Source organism: Thamnophis sirtalis, unplaced genomic scaffold (genome assembly GCF_051295495.1).
Source record: "Thamnophis sirtalis isolate CommonGarterSnake01/CBP01778 unplaced genomic scaffold, rThaSir2_p1.2 scaffold_7, whole genome shotgun sequence".
Taxonomy (NCBI): Eukaryota; Metazoa; Chordata; class Lepidosauria; order Squamata; family Natricidae; genus Thamnophis; species Thamnophis sirtalis.
In genome coordinates, this window is record NW_028261387.1 from 61,861,249 (window position 1) to 61,879,424 (window position 18,176).

The window sequence follows — 18,176 nt, forward strand, 5'->3', positions numbered from 1 at the left end:
TTTTTAAAAATATAATTGTATTATTTTTTCAAAAGTATAAAAACTAACAGAAACTATTACAGAATAAAACAGTGTTTCTCAACCTTGGAGACTTTAAGTTCTGGGAGTTGAAGTCCACAGGACTTAAAGTCGCCAAGGTTGAGAAACACTGGAATAAAGTAAAGAGGGGGGGGGCGGAGAGAGAGAAAAGAAGAAATAAGCCAAAAATAAAAAACAAACCAAGTTCCATCCCCTTTTTCCCCCCAATTGTTCGTCTATCAGTTCCAAAAGGAAAACCTCTGGTTTTAATTTTTTATATTAATCTTTAAAATCTCAGTTATTGTATGTGTTTGAATCCAGAACTTTTTGGCTTTTTTACATATCCAACAGGCATGATGAAATGTTCCTAGAACACGATCACATTTCCAACTCCTTTTGGACAATGTTTGACAATTTATTAAGAGATGCAGGGGTGGGTTCCTGCCAGTTCTAACCTCTTCTATAGAAGAGGTTCCACAAATCTACAGTGCTGTTTAGAACCGGTTCCAGCTCCCCCCTCCCCCCGTCTGCACATCATCAAGATGAAGAGCGAGAGGAGGAATTCTGGGAGTTGTCAAGTTTGAACACCCCCGGGTTTTTTTCCCCAGAGGTTTAGGAGTGCAAGGGTCTTGTAACTTGACAGCTTTAAGACTTGCGTGCTTCAAATGCCAGAGTTTCTGAGCCAACATTTTGGTTGCTAAGCAAGAGCGTTGTTAAGTGAGTTTCACCACATTTTACAAGTTGGCCACGCCCACCCAGTCACATGGCTGGCAAGCCACTCCCACCCGGTCACATGGCCGGCAAGTCACTGCCATAAAGCAGGCCACACCTACAGAATAGGTTCTAAAAAAAATTGAAATCCACCACTGATGAGATGTCTTTAATAATTTGACATTGAAATGGTTTGGGGGTAAATAAAAAATATCCACACAAAGAGAGATGTACTTCATAAAGTGTTGGCTTATAATGAGTCATATCACTGAGCAACTGTTGTCAATTTATATTAAGAATGTTTTCAGAGCCATCTTTAAACCAAATATGTCTTGTTGATCTCACTTCTTTATGTTTACTAATTGTCTATAATAACAAATTATTCAAAAGCATTTTAAATGTTTCATAAGCAGAAGCATAGCACTTATTTAAAAGCAGCCACATCTTCAGGCATTTTTCAAGCAAACCTAAAAAGATGCCTCTGCTTTAAGGAAATCAGTCATTAAAGTTATTGTAGAATTTAAAAACCAGAGCATCTTTTTCAAGCTTCCGGATAGGCCTGAAAAAGTCAGGTATTTTAATGACCTCTTGCACTCAGGTTCTGCTATACTGCCTCATCATGGTAGGAGGAGCGTGTTCCTGGAAGAGATGAATAAAATGCATACAAGAGTAGATGCTCCCAGCAGGGTCACCTAAGGTGCAAAGGAAATCCCACCTGCCCAGTTAAAGCAAAAAGACACATTTTTTTCAGGACCAGCTGGAAGTGGATGATTATTTGAGTGATAATAGCCAAAGCATCATTTCATACTGCTCAGGAGAAAGCAGTGGTAAACTATATTTTACCAAGAAGACTACCTGGATAGGCAGTATAAAGCGATTGATGATACAGTGCTAAATTATGGGCCACTCAGTTTGAGTGGCATTCAGCATGCTACTAAAAAAAGAACTGAGGAGTTGTGTACTGATCATGTTTAGGATGTGGTTAGATAAAGGCCTTCACAACATCTAGTTGCTGATTTTGCCATGGAGGAAAAGAAAACGAGAGGCTGCAAACACAGAATTACAGTAGGGAGATAGAACCTAAGAAGCATCAATATGGAACAACTCAACACAGTGAAAGGTGAAATGAATTGACTACAGATTGATATTTTAGGCATCGGCAAATTGAGATGGCCTGGAATTGGACACTTCCATTCAGAAGGTCACAGTGGAACATGAAAACGAAGAACAGCACACTTTCATACTCAGAAACGATATAGCAAAGGTATATTGGTAACCTTTTGGTAAAGGTAAACTTTGTTACAATGCAGTCAATGACCAAATAATTTAGATCTGACTTTTGCAGCCAACTATTTAATATGATGGCAACTCAAATTTATACTCTAATCACTGGTGCCCAGGAAAAGGAAGTTGACAATTTTTATGGTCAACTTCAATCTGAAATTGCTGAAACATGCAAGCAATATGTAGGCAAGGACATAGGTGGATTGCTTTCCTTGCCAAGAAAGCAGAAGATGAAGTTAACAGTTCTGCAAATCCAAAGATTTCTTCATTACTAATAAAATCTTCCACCAGCCAAAATTAGGTTTATATTGTATGCATGGATATTACTAGATCATAAGTCCTTGACTTACAACAGTTTGTTTAGTAAATGTTTGAAGTTACAACAGCACTGAAAAAAGGGACTTATGACCATTTTTCATGCTTATGACCATTGCAACATCCCCATGGTCATGTGATCAAATCCAGATGCTTGGCAACTGTCTCATATTTATGCCCGTGGCAGTGTCCCGGGGTCATGTGATCACCTTTTGCGACCTTCTGACAAGCGAAGTCAATAGGGAAGCCAGATTCACTGAACAACTGTTATTAACAACTACAGTGATTCATTTAATAACTATAGTAAGAAATGTTGTAAAATGGGGCCAAACCCATTTAACAACTATCTCACTTAGCAACGTAAATTTGAAGTTCAACTGTGCTTGTATGTCAAGGACTATCTGTATTTAGTATAAAAGATATTAAGCCCTTCCACTCACCCATGTGATTCTTTTGACTCAATCATCATGACTTCTAGACTAAGTCAAGAGGTCAAGCTTTTCCCCTTATGACTTTAAACTATCTAGGTCAGGGGTGTCCAAACTTGGGAACTTTAAGACTTGTGGACTAGTCTTAAAGTTCCCAAGTTTTGTCATAAGTCTTAAAGTTCCCAAGTTTGGACACCCCTGATCTAGGTGATTAATATTTGTTTACTATATGGAGTTGCCAAAGTCCCACATCCCACCAGGTTATCCCACCATAACCGACTGGTGATCCAGTCGTGAGGTTAAACGTGATAGAGAAGTTAACATCTTCTTGCCTTTAATCCAAAGGAACTGCCTAGGGATCAGCAGAGATATAGATCTGTTTCACTTATCACTTTTGTTAAGAAGAATGTTTTTGTTAAGAATCACATGGAAGAGCTGCCCTGTGTGACCTGTTGCCTGCGCAGTGGCACCAGAGCACTGGGGCAACCCTCTTGCCAAGCAACATTCTCCGCTTGACGTCAATAGGGTGTGGCGTGTGCATTGCCAGTCGCTCAGCCAGCTAGGCAAGTTGGTGGGCTGTCTCAGTTTCCACCAAACCGTAGCTGCTATGAATGCAGAGTTTGCCCATTAATACCAGCTTTCGGTGACAAGACGTTTATCTAGTTTACCACAATCTCACACAGCTGTGAGACAAGTCCATGTACAAAGAGAATTAATCCCCTGAAATTCAGTGAAGTTGTGGCTGTTTTTACAAGGAATGCTTAACTGCCTTTTGCCCGTCTCTAACTTGTTGGGTCAATTTGAAATCTCCACGGATTAGAACGTGCTTTTGTTGATTTCAAAAAACTTCTCCCACATTTCCTAGCCTGACTGTATAAGGCAGTATGGGCTAAAAACTTCCTTATGTCACTTGGAAAAAACATTCTGCAGTCTTGCTTGTGATGACAGAAGGGGGCAGTGGTACAGCAAAGAATAAGCACCAAGTTACTCTCCCAGCTACGTATGTCTATATCTTCCTATATCTATGGGGTAAACTGGGTTGAATCAGGGAAAATAACCCCTCACATTTAATCCTATTTCCTGTTTCCAACCATGTAGGGGGTAGGCTAATCTGCCTGGGAAATCCATAAACCTCACCTCTATTTGGCTTTCGATGGCGTAGATAGCTCAAATAAAATCTTCCTTAAGTTGACCTTGCTACCTGATGACTTCATAGACATATCCAATCATTTTGCGGACAATAATGTAGAAGTGGTTTGAAACTCCTTCTCTTTAGGACATTTTGTTCACCTCCACAGTCTTCTGTTCAAACACTAACTAGATCCAATCCTGCTTAGTTCAAAGCAGATAAAAAGTGATTTCATTTGGAATAAACTCTGTGCTGCAATATATTATAATGCCACAGCAGTTGCTTTTATATATGTTACAACTAATTACACAAACCTATCTCTCTGGATTTTGCCTCTTCATGCAGATATTTGATTTATCTCCTACAGTGGCACAAATGTCTTCCATACTTGCCCTTTTCTTCTTGAACAATAGGGGGGGGGGATATAGGGGTTAGAAATCCAGCATGAAATCAATCCAGACTTTTGACAACATTTGTTAGGAAGTAAGACCTCTTGGAGTCATTGGCACTTGCAATCTCATTAAATAATCATAACATTATTATGGACACAGTAGCTCAGTGGCTAAGACCCTGAGCTTGTTGATCAGAAAAGTCGGCAGTTGGGCGGTTCGAATCCCTAGTGCCGGGTAATGGAGTGAGCTCTCATTACTTGTCCTAGCTTCTGCCAACCTAGCAGATCCAAAGCAGGTAAAAATGCAAGTAGAAAAAATAGGAACCACCTTTGGTGGGAAGATAACAGTGTTCTGTACACCTTTGGCGTTTAGTCATGCTGGCCACATGACCACGGAGATGTCTTTGGACAGTGCTGGCTCTTTGCCTTTGAAATGGAGATGAGCACCGCCCCCTAGAGTCGAGAACAACTAGCACATATGTGTCAGGGGAACCTTTACCTTAAGGGTATATATGCCACTAATTGCATAGGAATGGGACTTAGTTTCAACTTACTGAAACCCCATTATTCCCATTAAATAGCATGCCCTAATTCTATATATAGCTAACATAAAATCAGTTTAATCATATTCCATTGGAATTATTTCCAGGTACATGCACTTATAATTGCATCCTTGACACTGACAAAATATTGTTGTGTCCCTAACCAAAAAGCTAGATTTGTTATGGAAAGCAGCACACCAGAGGACATAAGTGTTGCTTGGTGTGCTGGAAAAACTTTGACTTCAGCATTTGACTGTGAGGGATTCTTACACAGGAGAGAGTAGCCTTGTGAGCCATATTCATCTATGAATTTGGCCATTCCTGATCTATAATGGTGTGTCTGTCACCTTCAAACCCTATCTGATACCCTCCACCGGAATGACAGCACGTAGCTGCCCCTATCAAACCATTTATATAGCTCTATTCTTAGCAGGGCAGGGAAAAAGCAGGGTGGTTTACTGCTTTGATGAGCAAACAAACACAAGAGATAGGAAAGGTAGAAAAAACATCGTGCTGAGTGAAACTGGCATAGGCCCTGTCCAGGACTTCTCTGGTAATGATTAAACTATCTGCCCAGATTTCCCGGCAAGGTAGGCTGGCATTGACCCAGGTGGCACAATATGCAAATTCCCTAGGCGGGAGTTGAGTACCTGTGCTTGGAATTCCCCTAGAGGCGGAGATCATGTTACAGGAGAGGCGCCCTATAAAGGCCCAGGGATGGGGAGGGGCTGAGTTATACTCAGGAGGGGATCACAAATACCAGGGCACAGGTGAGCAGGAGCAACTGAACACTCTCTTAACCGACTACTGTGTGGATTAAACGCTGCTGCAGCACCTGCCTGGTAGGTACAAAAGGAAGATGGTTATATTCGTTTTGTGGGTGAGCAGAAGGATGGATGTAGAATAGCTGTGTCTGCTCGGTATTCAACTCCGTTCTTGTTCAGAATGTTGTGGCAGCATCTGAAGTGCATTTTATTTAGTTCCTTATTTGATGCCTGCATAGAGCCCTGTTCTAGTCCACAAGCTTCAGAGAAGATACTGAGGGCATGATCAGTTCATGAGCTTAGCAATGTATTTGATTGCCTGGCAGTGGAACCAACATGACTGATCAAAGAAGCTTTTTTCCTGCTCCAGACAGTCAGTTTTTTCTGTTTCTATGGACTCAGATGATGCTTTCAGGCAATGGTTACCCCCTGCCCCCCCCCCCCCCCCGCATCATCAGCCTCTCTTGATTCCTGGAAATGTATAGGGAGGGGGAGGTAGAATTTGAACCTTTGCCTGGTAATCCTCCTATGTTTTCCCACTGGTTTTTTGGGGGGTGGGGGGAGAGTGAACAACAATGATGGAATAGCTGCACAATGTCTTTGGATGGTTACGTTGAGAAGCATCCAGAAAAATATCTAGTGGTTTAGTGTTATATCATCAAGCAATTTGCAATTTTCTGGCAAAGGAAGGATAGGTTGTGGCTAGTTTCTCTGGCAATTTTCTTCTATACTTGATATATTTTCAATTTTGCTCTATGGCTCTAAAGGAATAGAGCTCCCATCTGACCTGGAACTCTTGAAGACTATAAGCAAGATGAAAAGTGGGGGAGGGATTAGCAAGTGATAAATGATAATGCCTGAAAAGTTTAAATTGAAGTGAGCGAAGTTCAAGAAATAATTCATTTCGGAGAAATCAGAACCTTTTCTCAGATAAATGGAGAATTATTTAATTGGATAAGAGGATTGTTGAATGTAGGCTGTCTGATAACAAAACAGGGAGCATGCTTAGAGGTTATTTCTCATGTAATGTGTGCTAAACATTCACACACACACATACACAGTTCATATTATTAAAGAACTTTTGAAGTGATAATTGTCTTCCCGCCCCTCTTTTATGTCGTTGCTCTATTAGCCAAATCTAAGGAATGGGATGGAATGCAAGTGAAAAGTTATTTCTGTGGCTTCTCCAAGGGAAAAAATAAGTTAAAACATTGGTAAAATGAGAGTTGCGATATATTTGGATTTGTTGACAGACCTCTTTGTCTAGAACCTCTTTGTCCTCCTGTGAGAAGGCTTCCTTTTGGATATTTCTGGAAAGATCCTGCCCATTAGGATAGCTGTTCAGTACTTGGTGATTTCTAAAATTGCTTGATTAGAAGTTCCACTCATTTGGAATGCAGTGTGATGGGCCTTGTGGCGGATCTTATCTAGGGGGCATTAGTTTGGGTGAGACAATGCAAGGGCTTGAAAGACTGCAGAAAATATGAAGAAGAACTAGGAGCCAGGAGTTTCCATTGCAAAACAAATATATGCAAATTGTTAAAAGAAGAAAAAATGCAGGTGATTCATGCTCCCCCATGCTTATTGTGCTCTCCCCTTTGGTCCAAATCTAACAGTTTCAATTTTCTGACAGAAAATTCCATGGCGGGATCTTGTGAAATCAGCAACCTCATCTCTAATTATTTCAGTGCCATGTACCAGCCAGAGGAGGCCCCACCAGACCCTGATCTACTAACCCACCTTGTTGAAGATGACAACCTATCACTTGTTCTAAATAACGCAAACATGGCAACTGAGACAACAGGTAGCTGTCCTTAATCTGATGGGTGCACGGCAAATAGGCAACTGAATAAAATTAAAAAGAGGGCATCTTATATCTAGAACGGATTTTGGAATTCTATTTTATTAACCTTGGAGCCTAAGTTTCTGTAGCCAATGGATTTCAATACTTGGGGAATTTGAATAAGTTCTTTAACCATTTCATTGCATACCGCTCTCAAAGGGTCATATTCTATGCAAATTATTCTGATGAACTAGAGGCCACAGGTTGGGGAAGGTTAGTTTAAAACCTTGCAGAGCCAAAAGGCCAGTTGTAATAGCTCTATATAGGTAGTCCTCTACTTACAACCACAATTAAGCCCAAAACTTCTGATGCTAAGTGAGACATTTGTTAAGGGAGCTTTGCCCCATTTTGCAACCTTTCTTTCTTCAGTTGTTAAGTGAATCATCGCAGATGATAAGTTAGTAACCTGTTTGTTAAGTGAATCTGGCTTCCCCATTGATTTTGCTTGTCAGAAGGTCGCAAAAGGGACACAGCAACTGTCATAATTATGAACCAGTTGCCAAGCACCTGAATTTTGATCATATGATCATAGAGATGCTGCAAAGGTCATAATTGAAAAACGGTCATAAGTCACTTTTTCCAGTGCTGTTGTGAACTTTGAACGGTCACTCAATGAACTTTTGTAAGTTGAGGATTGCCTATACTGCTTTTCCTACCTGTGAAAAGCTATACACACAGTCTTGTGTAACTCAAGGGCCACTGGAGCACTGAGCAGCGCCACCAATACTGTGGTTGTTGATTGTGTACAGTATTCTAATGGAGGCATGGGTGGCTGCACAGAGTGCTGAGAAGTTGCTGCCCTAAATGACCTCATTCCAGCTAGGAGGGGCATGTTCAGAGATAAGGGAACAGGTGACAGGTGTACGTGTTAACCCAACCACAGTGACTAAGCAAGATAAATCCTGTGCGTAAATGAACTGGCCGCACCCTGTTTAGCTCAGGCAGCAGAGTTCCAAGGGCTGGGCTGGCACTAACAAAGCAATCACCTGCTCAACTAAACCCACTCTTCTCCCCCTCCTCCCCTCCTGCCTCTCCTTTCTCAGGCAAACCAACATGGTTTGGTGAGATGCCACACAGCTGGAGCAGGTCTCAGGTGCTGGAGTGGATCAGCTATCATGTGGAGAAGAACAAGTATGATGCCAGTGCCATAGATTTCTCTTGCTGCAACATGGACGGCTACACCCTTTGCCAATACACACGGGATCAGCTGGGACTTATCTTTGGGCCCCTTGGGGATGAGTTATACGACCGCTTGCATGAGACTGGTACGTGTTGGTGTCCCCCTCTCCTTTCAAGGCAGACATGCATTGGGATTCCTCTCCTCTACTCCCCACTTTATGAGGCAGAAATGTAAAAATTGAGAAAACGAGGTGGGTTGTTAAGGGTAAAACTAAATGCCAATGTCCATGCCTCACCGTAAATTAAGATTTGCTGAATTATGGGTTCCTAACACATGACTGAACATCACATTAAGCCATAAACCATTTTTTACAAAACATAACAAATCTCATAATGGATTAGTGTCCTATATTAAACCAATCTATTTCCCTGAAGCAAGATATTCTTTAGGAAGGGAAGAGGCTGTGAATGTACTCTGGACTAATAGCGATTGCTACCTTTTCTTATTGGCTTCATCCTGGTGTCTGGCCCCATCCCCATCCTTAGATTTATAGTATACAATGAAACCTTTTTAAATGATATTCATAGCAGGAGAGAGGGAAACCTCAGGTGCTAAATGAAGTGACCGCAGGTTGTATTACTGCAAAGGCAACACATTACAATGAAAAGTGAAACAGTCCAGAAAGCAAACATTAGTCATCTACAAGAATAGAGTGCCTGGTACCTGTCCCCAATTAATCATTATTTATCAGGAGGAAATCTAAATTTCCAGAAAAAACAGTGCCCCTACTTTATTTAACTTCCCTATAACGAAAACAATGCAACTCTTAGTTTATCTCTGGAGGAACAAGGGAGAAGCACTTGGTTTATAATTAAGAAATAACGTATTTTTCTTTCCCACACCCTTTTTTTGGTCTGTTTTAGATGAACTTGGCTGGATCATGTCGGTGCTGAGGCCTGATGAGTTATCCCAGGAGGCCCTTCTGGAATCCAGTACTTTAGGTGAGAAGATAACAAATGGCTGCTCTGTCCTGCAATGGTTCCCTGTTACATCTTTTGTTTACATCTGTTTTTATGAATGTGATTAACCCTCAATTTTTTTCTCTCTCACTCTTTTTAGAATTGGGGAACTCATGCAGTCAGGACTATCTGGAGGAAATGAAATTAGCAACCATTTTTTCACAGCCAGATCTTGGCTACATCTCTGGAGCCATGTCACCAGACAGCTCCGCATCTCTAGCAGGTACTGTATGTTCCCCAAATTGCTGGTGTCCTTTGCCTCCTGCAGGGTGTAGCTTAGTTGCCAAGGTGGTAATAACTTACCTTCCCTACTGTTTCGCAAATGTGAGCACACATATCCGTGCATGTACTCCGCCTTCTGCGCATGTGCTTTGCCTTTAAAAAGGGCCTATATGGGATGCTGTAGTGCTGGGATGGGTGGGCGGGCTACCCGCGATTTCTGCTATGGGTTCAGGCGAACCAGTCAGAACCTGCATGATACTACCTCTGCTTAGCTGTCACAGGAAGCCTTTTAGTTCTAATAGATCCAACTTCCCATCAAATTTACTCATATAAAGAGATTGCAATTTGTTAATGATTTTATTTATGGGGAGGGATATTTGTACCTAATATCAGAAATATCTAAGTTCTAGAAGGGGACTAATAGTAAAAATAAGTCTTTTGAGTAAATAAATAAATCCTCAGGATTCAGAACATTTGACAATCATGCTTGATTTCCAGAGCTAGTATCTAGAGTAGAGATTTCAATTTCTTTTCCTTTCTCCCCAGGGACAATGTCTCAGAGCCCTCAATCTCAGGACTCCGGTGGAAGTGATCTAGATCTTGATCCCATAGACATAAAGCACTGCATTTTTTCTGATGGTGAGTTAAGATTCAAGCTGATCAACAGGATTTCAGATATGCTTGAAATGAATACTTTCATTGCTAGCTATTTTGCCAGTAGGCTAGCATCTTCAAAGACAGAGAGGAAGAAGACAAAAGGGCAGGAAGAGTAGACAATAGAGGATGAAAACAAATAAAAACAGAACAAACATGAAGAGAAAAAATGAATAGAATCATAGATATCCGATAGATTAATTCCATAAAATGTTAGAGCTGAATATCGGTGCAAAGTAATAGAGTAATCTACACATATGCAGAGTCTATTCTTTCATTATTGTGTGAACAGAAATAACATACCATTGCTATATTTAGATATGAGAAAAGGTTTCCTTATTAATTTTGAGCACTAAGCATTTAAAATCAAAATCAAATTCTGAATATTCCAGAAATATTCTCTTATAATACAAACCCCCTTCAACTAGTCAACAGCAGTAGTAGTCTGTAGTTTTGGGAAATTACTACTACAATACAATCAGGAGACCAAATCAAATGCCAATGACACTGCTAAAGGAAAAAGGGTCAGAAGCAATGCAATGAGATGTCACATACATAAATAGAATTGACTTCGAAAATCCAAACAGACAATAATTGTTCTGCACTTCAAATGCAACTACATATAACTTATTTGTATCTTTCTCCTATCCCAGCCCCTTTCTTTTAAAATAAAAAGAAGTTATTGAAGGCTGTAGTTCTAAGGATCTGAATAAGGGCTACTTGTTTCGTTTTGTTTTTATACTTAGAATGAGGCATTGGTGGCCCTTTTTTCCTTGGAGAAAAACAATATGGAGGCCCATAGCTTGCCCCCTTGGGATGGAGAATGGTGATTTAATTTTCAATGGGGAACTTGCCAAAAGGAGGGGAGAAATATAATTTCCTCATTTGTAACCTGTGAAACATCAAAGACTACAGCTTTTTATGGAAGGTTTCTGTTTTAAGAGAAAGTTAACACACAATTGCTTTCTAGTTGTTCTCATGTTGTCCCTTCCAACTCTGTTCTGTTATAGTTTAATCAAAGTAGGAGAGCAATTGGTCTAGAGCAGGGGGGGTCCAAACTTGGGAATTTTAAGACTTGTGGACTTTAGCTCCCAGAATTCCCCAGCCGGCTGATTGAGTGCTTTCTGATTTTGGAGGATTCTATTGCAATTCCATTTTAAAGAAATGTAGAGTAGTTTGTTTTTTTTTAAAGCACAAAAACGTAACCAAAATCCTTCCTGTCAGTTAAATAGAATAGAATAATGGAAACCATGAGGTAATGAGACTTGTCCCCTATTCTTAGATTACCTGGATGGAAAATGTTGGTTTAGAAAAAGATGGTGGCCATAACCAGATGATGAATGAAAACAGCACCCCTTTTAAATGTATGGCCATCATCTTAACTTTTAAAAAACTCCCCCCCCCAATTGCTCCTGTCTAGAAATAAGCTCTGTTTACATTGTAGCTGAGATGTTGACTGTGCATAAATGTACACATTCTATTTACCCAAGGGTAAACAAACCACTTGGCCAGGATGTTATAATGGGGTAAGGGATCAGGACCTGATCTCTCAAATTTATGTTGGGAATAGATTCTGGCTCTGGTTTGTCATACTGTCTTCTAGGAAACATGCTTGAACTTTCAAGTTCACATATGGTAGTTAAAGGAATGTAAAATATTGGGGCAAAAAGTTTTCAAGTGTGTCTTTTTTTTCTGCCCCTCTACATGGCGCTGTGCAGATTATAAGAAAGAAGATCTCAAGAAAAGGAAAAGGGGGCGACCACGGAAGATTAGCAAGGACAGCAGAGACTGCCTGGAGACTAAAAAGAACAAACACTGTAAGTGGATATCATACAATATATGGGTTCATGATATCTGGCTAGTGAATGCAACCCAAATTTGTCCATGCATTTCTTGCTCAGATTCTATGCTGTTTGGTGCAGTAAGAAGATGATATTTAAAATCTTGTTATTTTGCTTGACTTACATACGTTGGCCTGCTAATTTCAAGTTCTGAGGCAACTCACTTATTTGGTCCTTTAAGATAGATGCAGAAATATAATAGCTTTACTGGTGATAGTATGCTTGCCAGATATGCCAGAGTGGGACAGGGAATTTAAACACTGATCAACTGCACAATGCTTGAATTATGTCATTTTGTATTATAGTTCCTTGTCTTCTAAACAAATTAAAAGCACCTCAGTTGTCTGATTACCTTTTGTCTCCTTGGAGATATAGAGGTTTCTCAGATACACATTTTACATTTTCTTATGCAGTTATTCCATAGCCCTAGTGCATAATCTTTTGTGCCCAGTTTGGAAACCTTTTCCACTTGCAGTGTCATTTGGACAGACAAATGATTTACCTGTCTTGCTTTCTTTTTCATAACCAGCACCAAGAGGAATCCACCTGTGGGAATTTATTCGGGACATCCTAATTCATCCCGAGCTGAATGAGGGTTTGCTGAAGTGGGAAGACCGTCGAGAAGGCATTTTCAAATTCCTGAGATCAGAGGCTGTAGCCCAGCTCTGGGGACAAAAGAAAAAAAATACTAGCATGACCTACGAGAAACTCAGCCGGGCCATGAGGTATCTATCATTATTATTTTTTACATACTGAACAATAATCTTCATAATTGCAAAAAGGTCATATCACTCTGCAGCGGACATATTAATTATTTTAAAAGATTAAAAGAGAATCACAAGAAATTAAAAGCAAACAATTTCCTAAAACTCAAAGATCAATAGCTCATTAACATTTTGTTAAACGGTCTACCAAAATAGTCCTCAACATACAAACCCCAATTGAGCCCTAAATTTCTGCTGCTAAGTGAGACAGATCTTAAGTGAATTTTCCTCCCATTTTATGACTTTAGTTGTTAAATGAATCACTGCAGTTGTTAAGTTGGTAACATAGTTGTTAAGTGAATTTGGCGCCCCCAGTGATTTTGCTTGTCAGAAGAGCCCAAAAGGTGATCACTTGATCCAAGGACATTGCAAGTGTCATAAATATGAATCAGTGGCCAAGCATCTGGATTTTAATCACATGATCATGAGAATATTGCAACAGTCATAAGTATGAAAAAACAGTTGTAAGTCACTTTTTTTCGGTGACATCGTAACTTTAAATGATCATTAAATGAACTGTTGTAAATGGAGGACTACCTGTAATATGGTTTGCCTGTCAACAAAGTTGACAAAAATAAGCACTGCAATTCTTAGTAAGGGGATAGAATGAAGAGGTAACAGGGTGAAGATATGAGCAAATGCTGTTGTGGTGGGACTCCCTTAGATTATAGCTATTCAGATCCTCAGAATGGAGTGGAAAGCTACATCTTATATCAGCTGAGCATATCTATTACCTTTTTAAAAAAAATAAACCCAAACTTTGGGGAAAGGGACAGAAATCCAGGTCCTATGTTCTCTGCTGGTGTAATTACAGCACTGTCTCAGTCACTTACCCCTCCCCAGCCAAAACTAAATAAAATAAAATTGCAATTTATGCAATAATAAATTGTAAGCGTTTGTATTATGGAAATCTGAATCAAATCTTCATTTGTCATGAAACATTTTAAAATGTTTGCCTTGATTTTTTGGGGCTGGGGTTGGACTTCATCCTAGAGGCTCTTTTTAAAAGTCTTTACTATCTCTTGTCTCAGGTATTACTACAAACGGGAAATTCTGGAACGTGTGGACGGCCGGAGACTTGTGTACAAGTTTGGGAAAAACTCCAGTGGTTGGAAGGAGGAAGAGGTGCAAGACCAGAGCTAAACAGCTATAAGAGCCTCACGTGGACTTGAAGCTGGCCCACTCTTACTTGGAGGCCCACCTCTGAGGACAATGGATTGGCCCGGCCCAGAACTATTAAACTGCTGTCTGAAGCAGTGTGTTAAAACTCCAGCCCTACATGGGGCAAAGTGTGTATGCTGGCTCCCAGAAGGGAGTTCAGCCAATTACAGCTGATATTTTGGCTCAAGTAGGTTATTGTGAACCGTTATTATTTTGTTGCAATGGGAATTTGGCAGCCTCCAACTCTGAATTAGGATTACAATGCCTTCGGCTGTCTAAGACTGTGCGCAAAGCTCACTGAGGCAGAAGGAACATGCTGTTCTTGGCTATTCCCGGAGGGCCATTCCCAAAACATCAAGTAATCTGCAGATTGAAGGTGAATGCTGTGGTCAGCTATTTGTGGGAAACTGAGACACTGTTCTGACACTGTTCTACCATAACCCAGGAATGCTGATAAGATTGATAAGACACTTTGGAGGGCCAGGTGGACATGTAGCTTCCCATCCAACAACTGACTGTTTACCAGCAAATGCTCCTGTTTAACAGGCAGAAAATTGGCAACAGTAAACCTGAGATTATTATGGATTTCACATCAATCCAAAGAGCAAGGTTTAGTCGTCACAGATCTGACTCTTCTCCAGCTGATTGAGTACATGTTGGTCTAGAAAGGAAGAACATTTTCCCTAGAAAGTGCTACAACTTTCTTTATGAATAGCTTCTTCTTGCTCTTAATTTATATGTTATATATATATATATATGTATATGTTTATATAATGTACATAGATATCTATTTTTTTCATAACTAAGTTTGTGTGATTGTATTAGGAAGCCCTGGGCTTTTTTTTCAAAAACTGATGATTATTATTGCTAATATTCAGCTGGGCTGAACAAATAAAAATAATCTTTATTTTGAAATCAAAAAGAGTTTGTAAGATGTTTGCATCAGTTTACTGATGTCCCCAGGAGAGCCCTGTGTGATGTACAGGCCTCCTGCTTTTTAATAACAATTAACCAATAAATCATTGGTTTTTAATTCTTGTGTGCTGCTTGATAATTGATATATGTGCATCACCAGGGGGAGCAGTGATGAACTGAGGTTGGATTTTTCTTGGGATAGAGAATAGAAAGGAAAGGAAAAACTATTCTTTTTACTATTGACAGTTTAAAAAGATGTCCATTTAAGGATTCTTTATTTGTTTGGATAGCCTAGATTACCCTTTCTTAACCTGAGGAAGTTTCATCAAACATAAACAATGATCAATTTACTTGGGATCTATCAGCATTGTAGTCCAACATAGCTGGAAGGCATCACTTTGAGAAAAGTTAGTTCTGTAGAGAGAGACATTCATATTGCAATAATTAAGTTTTGCTTTCTGAATAAAGTTTACAATAGGGTAAACAATTCAGGTTCCATTAAATTTCAGTTTGCTTTCCAATGACCTAATTCTTTTCCCCAGTGTCACAACAAGCAGTATTGATATCCCATTCATAAACAATATGAAAAGATTCTTCTGTATGGGACAAATCTTTAGCCCTCTTCTAAAATTATATCCAAAGAGACTTTTTGATATATAACAATATAAGTTAGCTATACAGAACTTGGCACACAGAAGCTTCCAGGTGCAGTTATTATTCTTTCTAGTTAAAAGGGCAAACAAACTTTCTGAAGAGATGTTGTCCATCAAAACAGAGAAACTGTGGTTCCATATAAAGGAGCTTTATATGCTCTTCATTAGAATAAAAATGTAGCTGCCCTAAGACTGGGCTATGGGTGAAGTCATCCTCATTTTTAAAAATCCATTTTGAATTAAAATAATATTCCTCTTTCATAGAATATAAAGCAATCTACCCAAACAATTTCTGTCTAAAAGCTAAATGGTCTTTCTGATTCCGTCTCTCTTCATAGTCTCTGACTAAAATCTCTCACAGTATTGAAGTAGAGGGAAAGTGCCAGAAGATGGAAGAAGAGCTAACATTGTTTCACTTTTTTTCTTTATAAAAATAAGGAGGGAAATAAGCCCAGTGCTTTTCAATGTTTTAAAAAACTTACTTAGATGAGGGAACAGAAAGGATGCTCATCAGATATGCAGTTGATACAAAGTGAGGGAGACTGATAATACGTCAGAAGATAGACCCAAGCTTCCAAAAGGATCTTTTAATATTGTACTGTAGACTTGAACATTAGGCCCTTGTTCAAAGGCGTTCAACAAACTGAGTATGTTTAGCCTAAGTCCATTTCTGCACTTTGGTAGGAAAACTAGAAGCAGTAGCACAAAATAGGTGATAACTGGCTTTACCGTGATAGTCATGAGCGGGATCTGCATGTTGTGATAGGCCACAGATAGAGCATGCAGCCACCAAAGGAGCCAATGCAATCTTTGGCTCAATCAATAGAAGAACGATGTTGGGATCCCAGAAAGCAATAGATCTGCTTTTTGATGCACTGACCATTGTATGTTGGACTTGGAACACTGTATCCAACTTTGGTTGCCACATAGGAAAGAAGAACGCTGAGTCTGTGGAAAGAGTGCCAAAAAGAGCTACAATGATGGTGAGGGGCTTAAAGTCTAAAGCCTATGAAAAACAATTAAGGGAAAGAAGGGAAGAGGAATGGGCCACATGAAAGCAATCTTCCAATATTGAAAGACTATCAGGGGGATGTAGTACAGATTTCATTCATTTAATTTAATTTAATGTATTCCATTTGCTATAGCTAGCAATTCTGTTAGACTCTGGGTAAAATTCAAGAAACAATTAGAGCAGTGAAAACACAACAGCAGCCCAGATTAAAACAATCAGAATGATAAACTACAAATATGGCAGAAGCCCCACACGGCATAACAAACATATTAATCCCCAGCCTGGGAAGAGAGCCAGGTCTTAAGGGCTTTCCAGAGCCTGGGGTGAGTGGGTGAGGTGGGGGCATAGTCTGTATGGGAGACTCTTCCCAGGGCTTCAGGCTAGGCTCGGAAGTCAGAACATCAGTCCCAAAGAAGGATTGGCAAACTGATTCTATAGGGCTTGATTAATTTATCAGCTAAAACCAGACACAGTTGAAACTCTCAAAGGGTCTCTATACCCAATTAGCATTGATTGAGCAGGATTTATGAGCCAGGTTAGCAAGGGCTGTAGGATTTTTGCAGGATGATTTCAGAGCTGAATCCTCCCCTTCTACACATTGACTGTGCTTTCCATTCTTTCTGAGCTTCCCCTTCTGAGTAAACTATTCTTCCAAAGACCAGATTTGGGAAAGGGCAGCCCTGTTGTAATCAATGTGTGTTTCGAGTCTATAGGCACACCTTTTCCTATTCCCAACAATGAAAAGTGGGCCAGATTCAGAAGTGACTAGTCCAAAGTCATATTCAGAGAATGTTATGATGGGGCAGGGTTTTTAATCAGGCCAGACTTTGTTCAGGACTCAGTTATGCAAATCTCATAGGGACCATGCAATTTGTGTTCAATTCTTATGCAAGGCTAGGAAAATGCAGTCTGAGTTTGTTCAGTCCAGTCCAGCATAAGTATTGTATTGTATTGTAGAAGGAAACCAAGGGAGGATCTTACCAGAACAACCAGAGGCTCTTTAAAGGGAAGAAAATATTATGCAATCTCAATCAATGGTTCTTGCTCTGGATTTGCTCAGAGGCAGGGGAGAAAATGTCCCTATACTTTACAGGGTTGTTAGCCTATTTGAAGGGCTGCAAAAGGACAGTCCTTTCTTTGAAGGTGGTTCTTTGTTCAACTGGCTGTCCCTTCTAAGTCCACTTAAGCATCAAATGCTGCAAGAAAGGGGAACATTATACAAAATGTCTTATCACTAAAATGTCTTATCGACTGCTAAAATGAACAGTTCATTCTCTAAGAATTATGGAAATGTAATGAACAAGTGGAATCATTTGGTAGTGATCCTGTAAAATTCAACATTACTAGAATGAAACAGATTTTAAAAGCTAAATACTCACTTCAACCTACA

The 18,176-nt window shown here is 39.8% G+C and overlaps 1 protein-coding gene across 2 annotated transcripts; it reads left to right on the top strand.

The window, feature by feature from the left end:
- Positions 1–5,500: 5,500 nt before the first annotated feature.
- Positions 5,501–15,239, top strand: ELF3 (E74 like ETS transcription factor 3). 2 transcript variants are annotated; one of them, XM_087720221.1, is made up of 9 exons: positions 5,501–5,588; positions 7,216–7,386; positions 8,469–8,690; positions 9,469–9,546; positions 9,665–9,787; positions 10,333–10,425; positions 12,159–12,257; positions 12,811–13,006; positions 14,077–15,239. In XM_087720221.1, the coding sequence occupies exons 1-9, from the start codon at positions 5,501–5,503 to the stop codon at positions 14,186–14,188; spliced, it is 1,182 nt and encodes a 393-aa protein (XP_087576347.1). In that variant the 3' UTR covers positions 14,189–15,239. The 2 variants fall into 2 exon arrangements, with proteins under 2 accessions (XP_087576347.1, XP_013916813.2); XM_014061338.2 differs by having other exon boundaries at positions 5,554–5,660.
- Positions 15,240–18,176: the final 2,937 nt, after the last annotated feature.

What these genes read in the sequence shown, in the direction of transcription:
- ELF3 (XM_087720221.1), top strand. Translation starts at nt 5,501, where the DNA reads ATGTTACAGGAGAGGCGCCCTATAAAGGCCCAGGGATGGGGAGGGGCT. An exon ending in GACTAAAAAGAACAAACACT is followed by an intron (nt 12,258 to 12,810) that starts GTAAGTGGATAT and finishes TTTCATAACCAG; the next exon opens with CACCAAGAGGAATCCACCTG. An exon ending in AAACTCAGCCGGGCCATGAG is followed by an intron (nt 13,007 to 14,076) that starts GTATCTATCATT and finishes CTCTTGTCTCAG; the next exon opens with GTATTACTACAAACGGGAAA.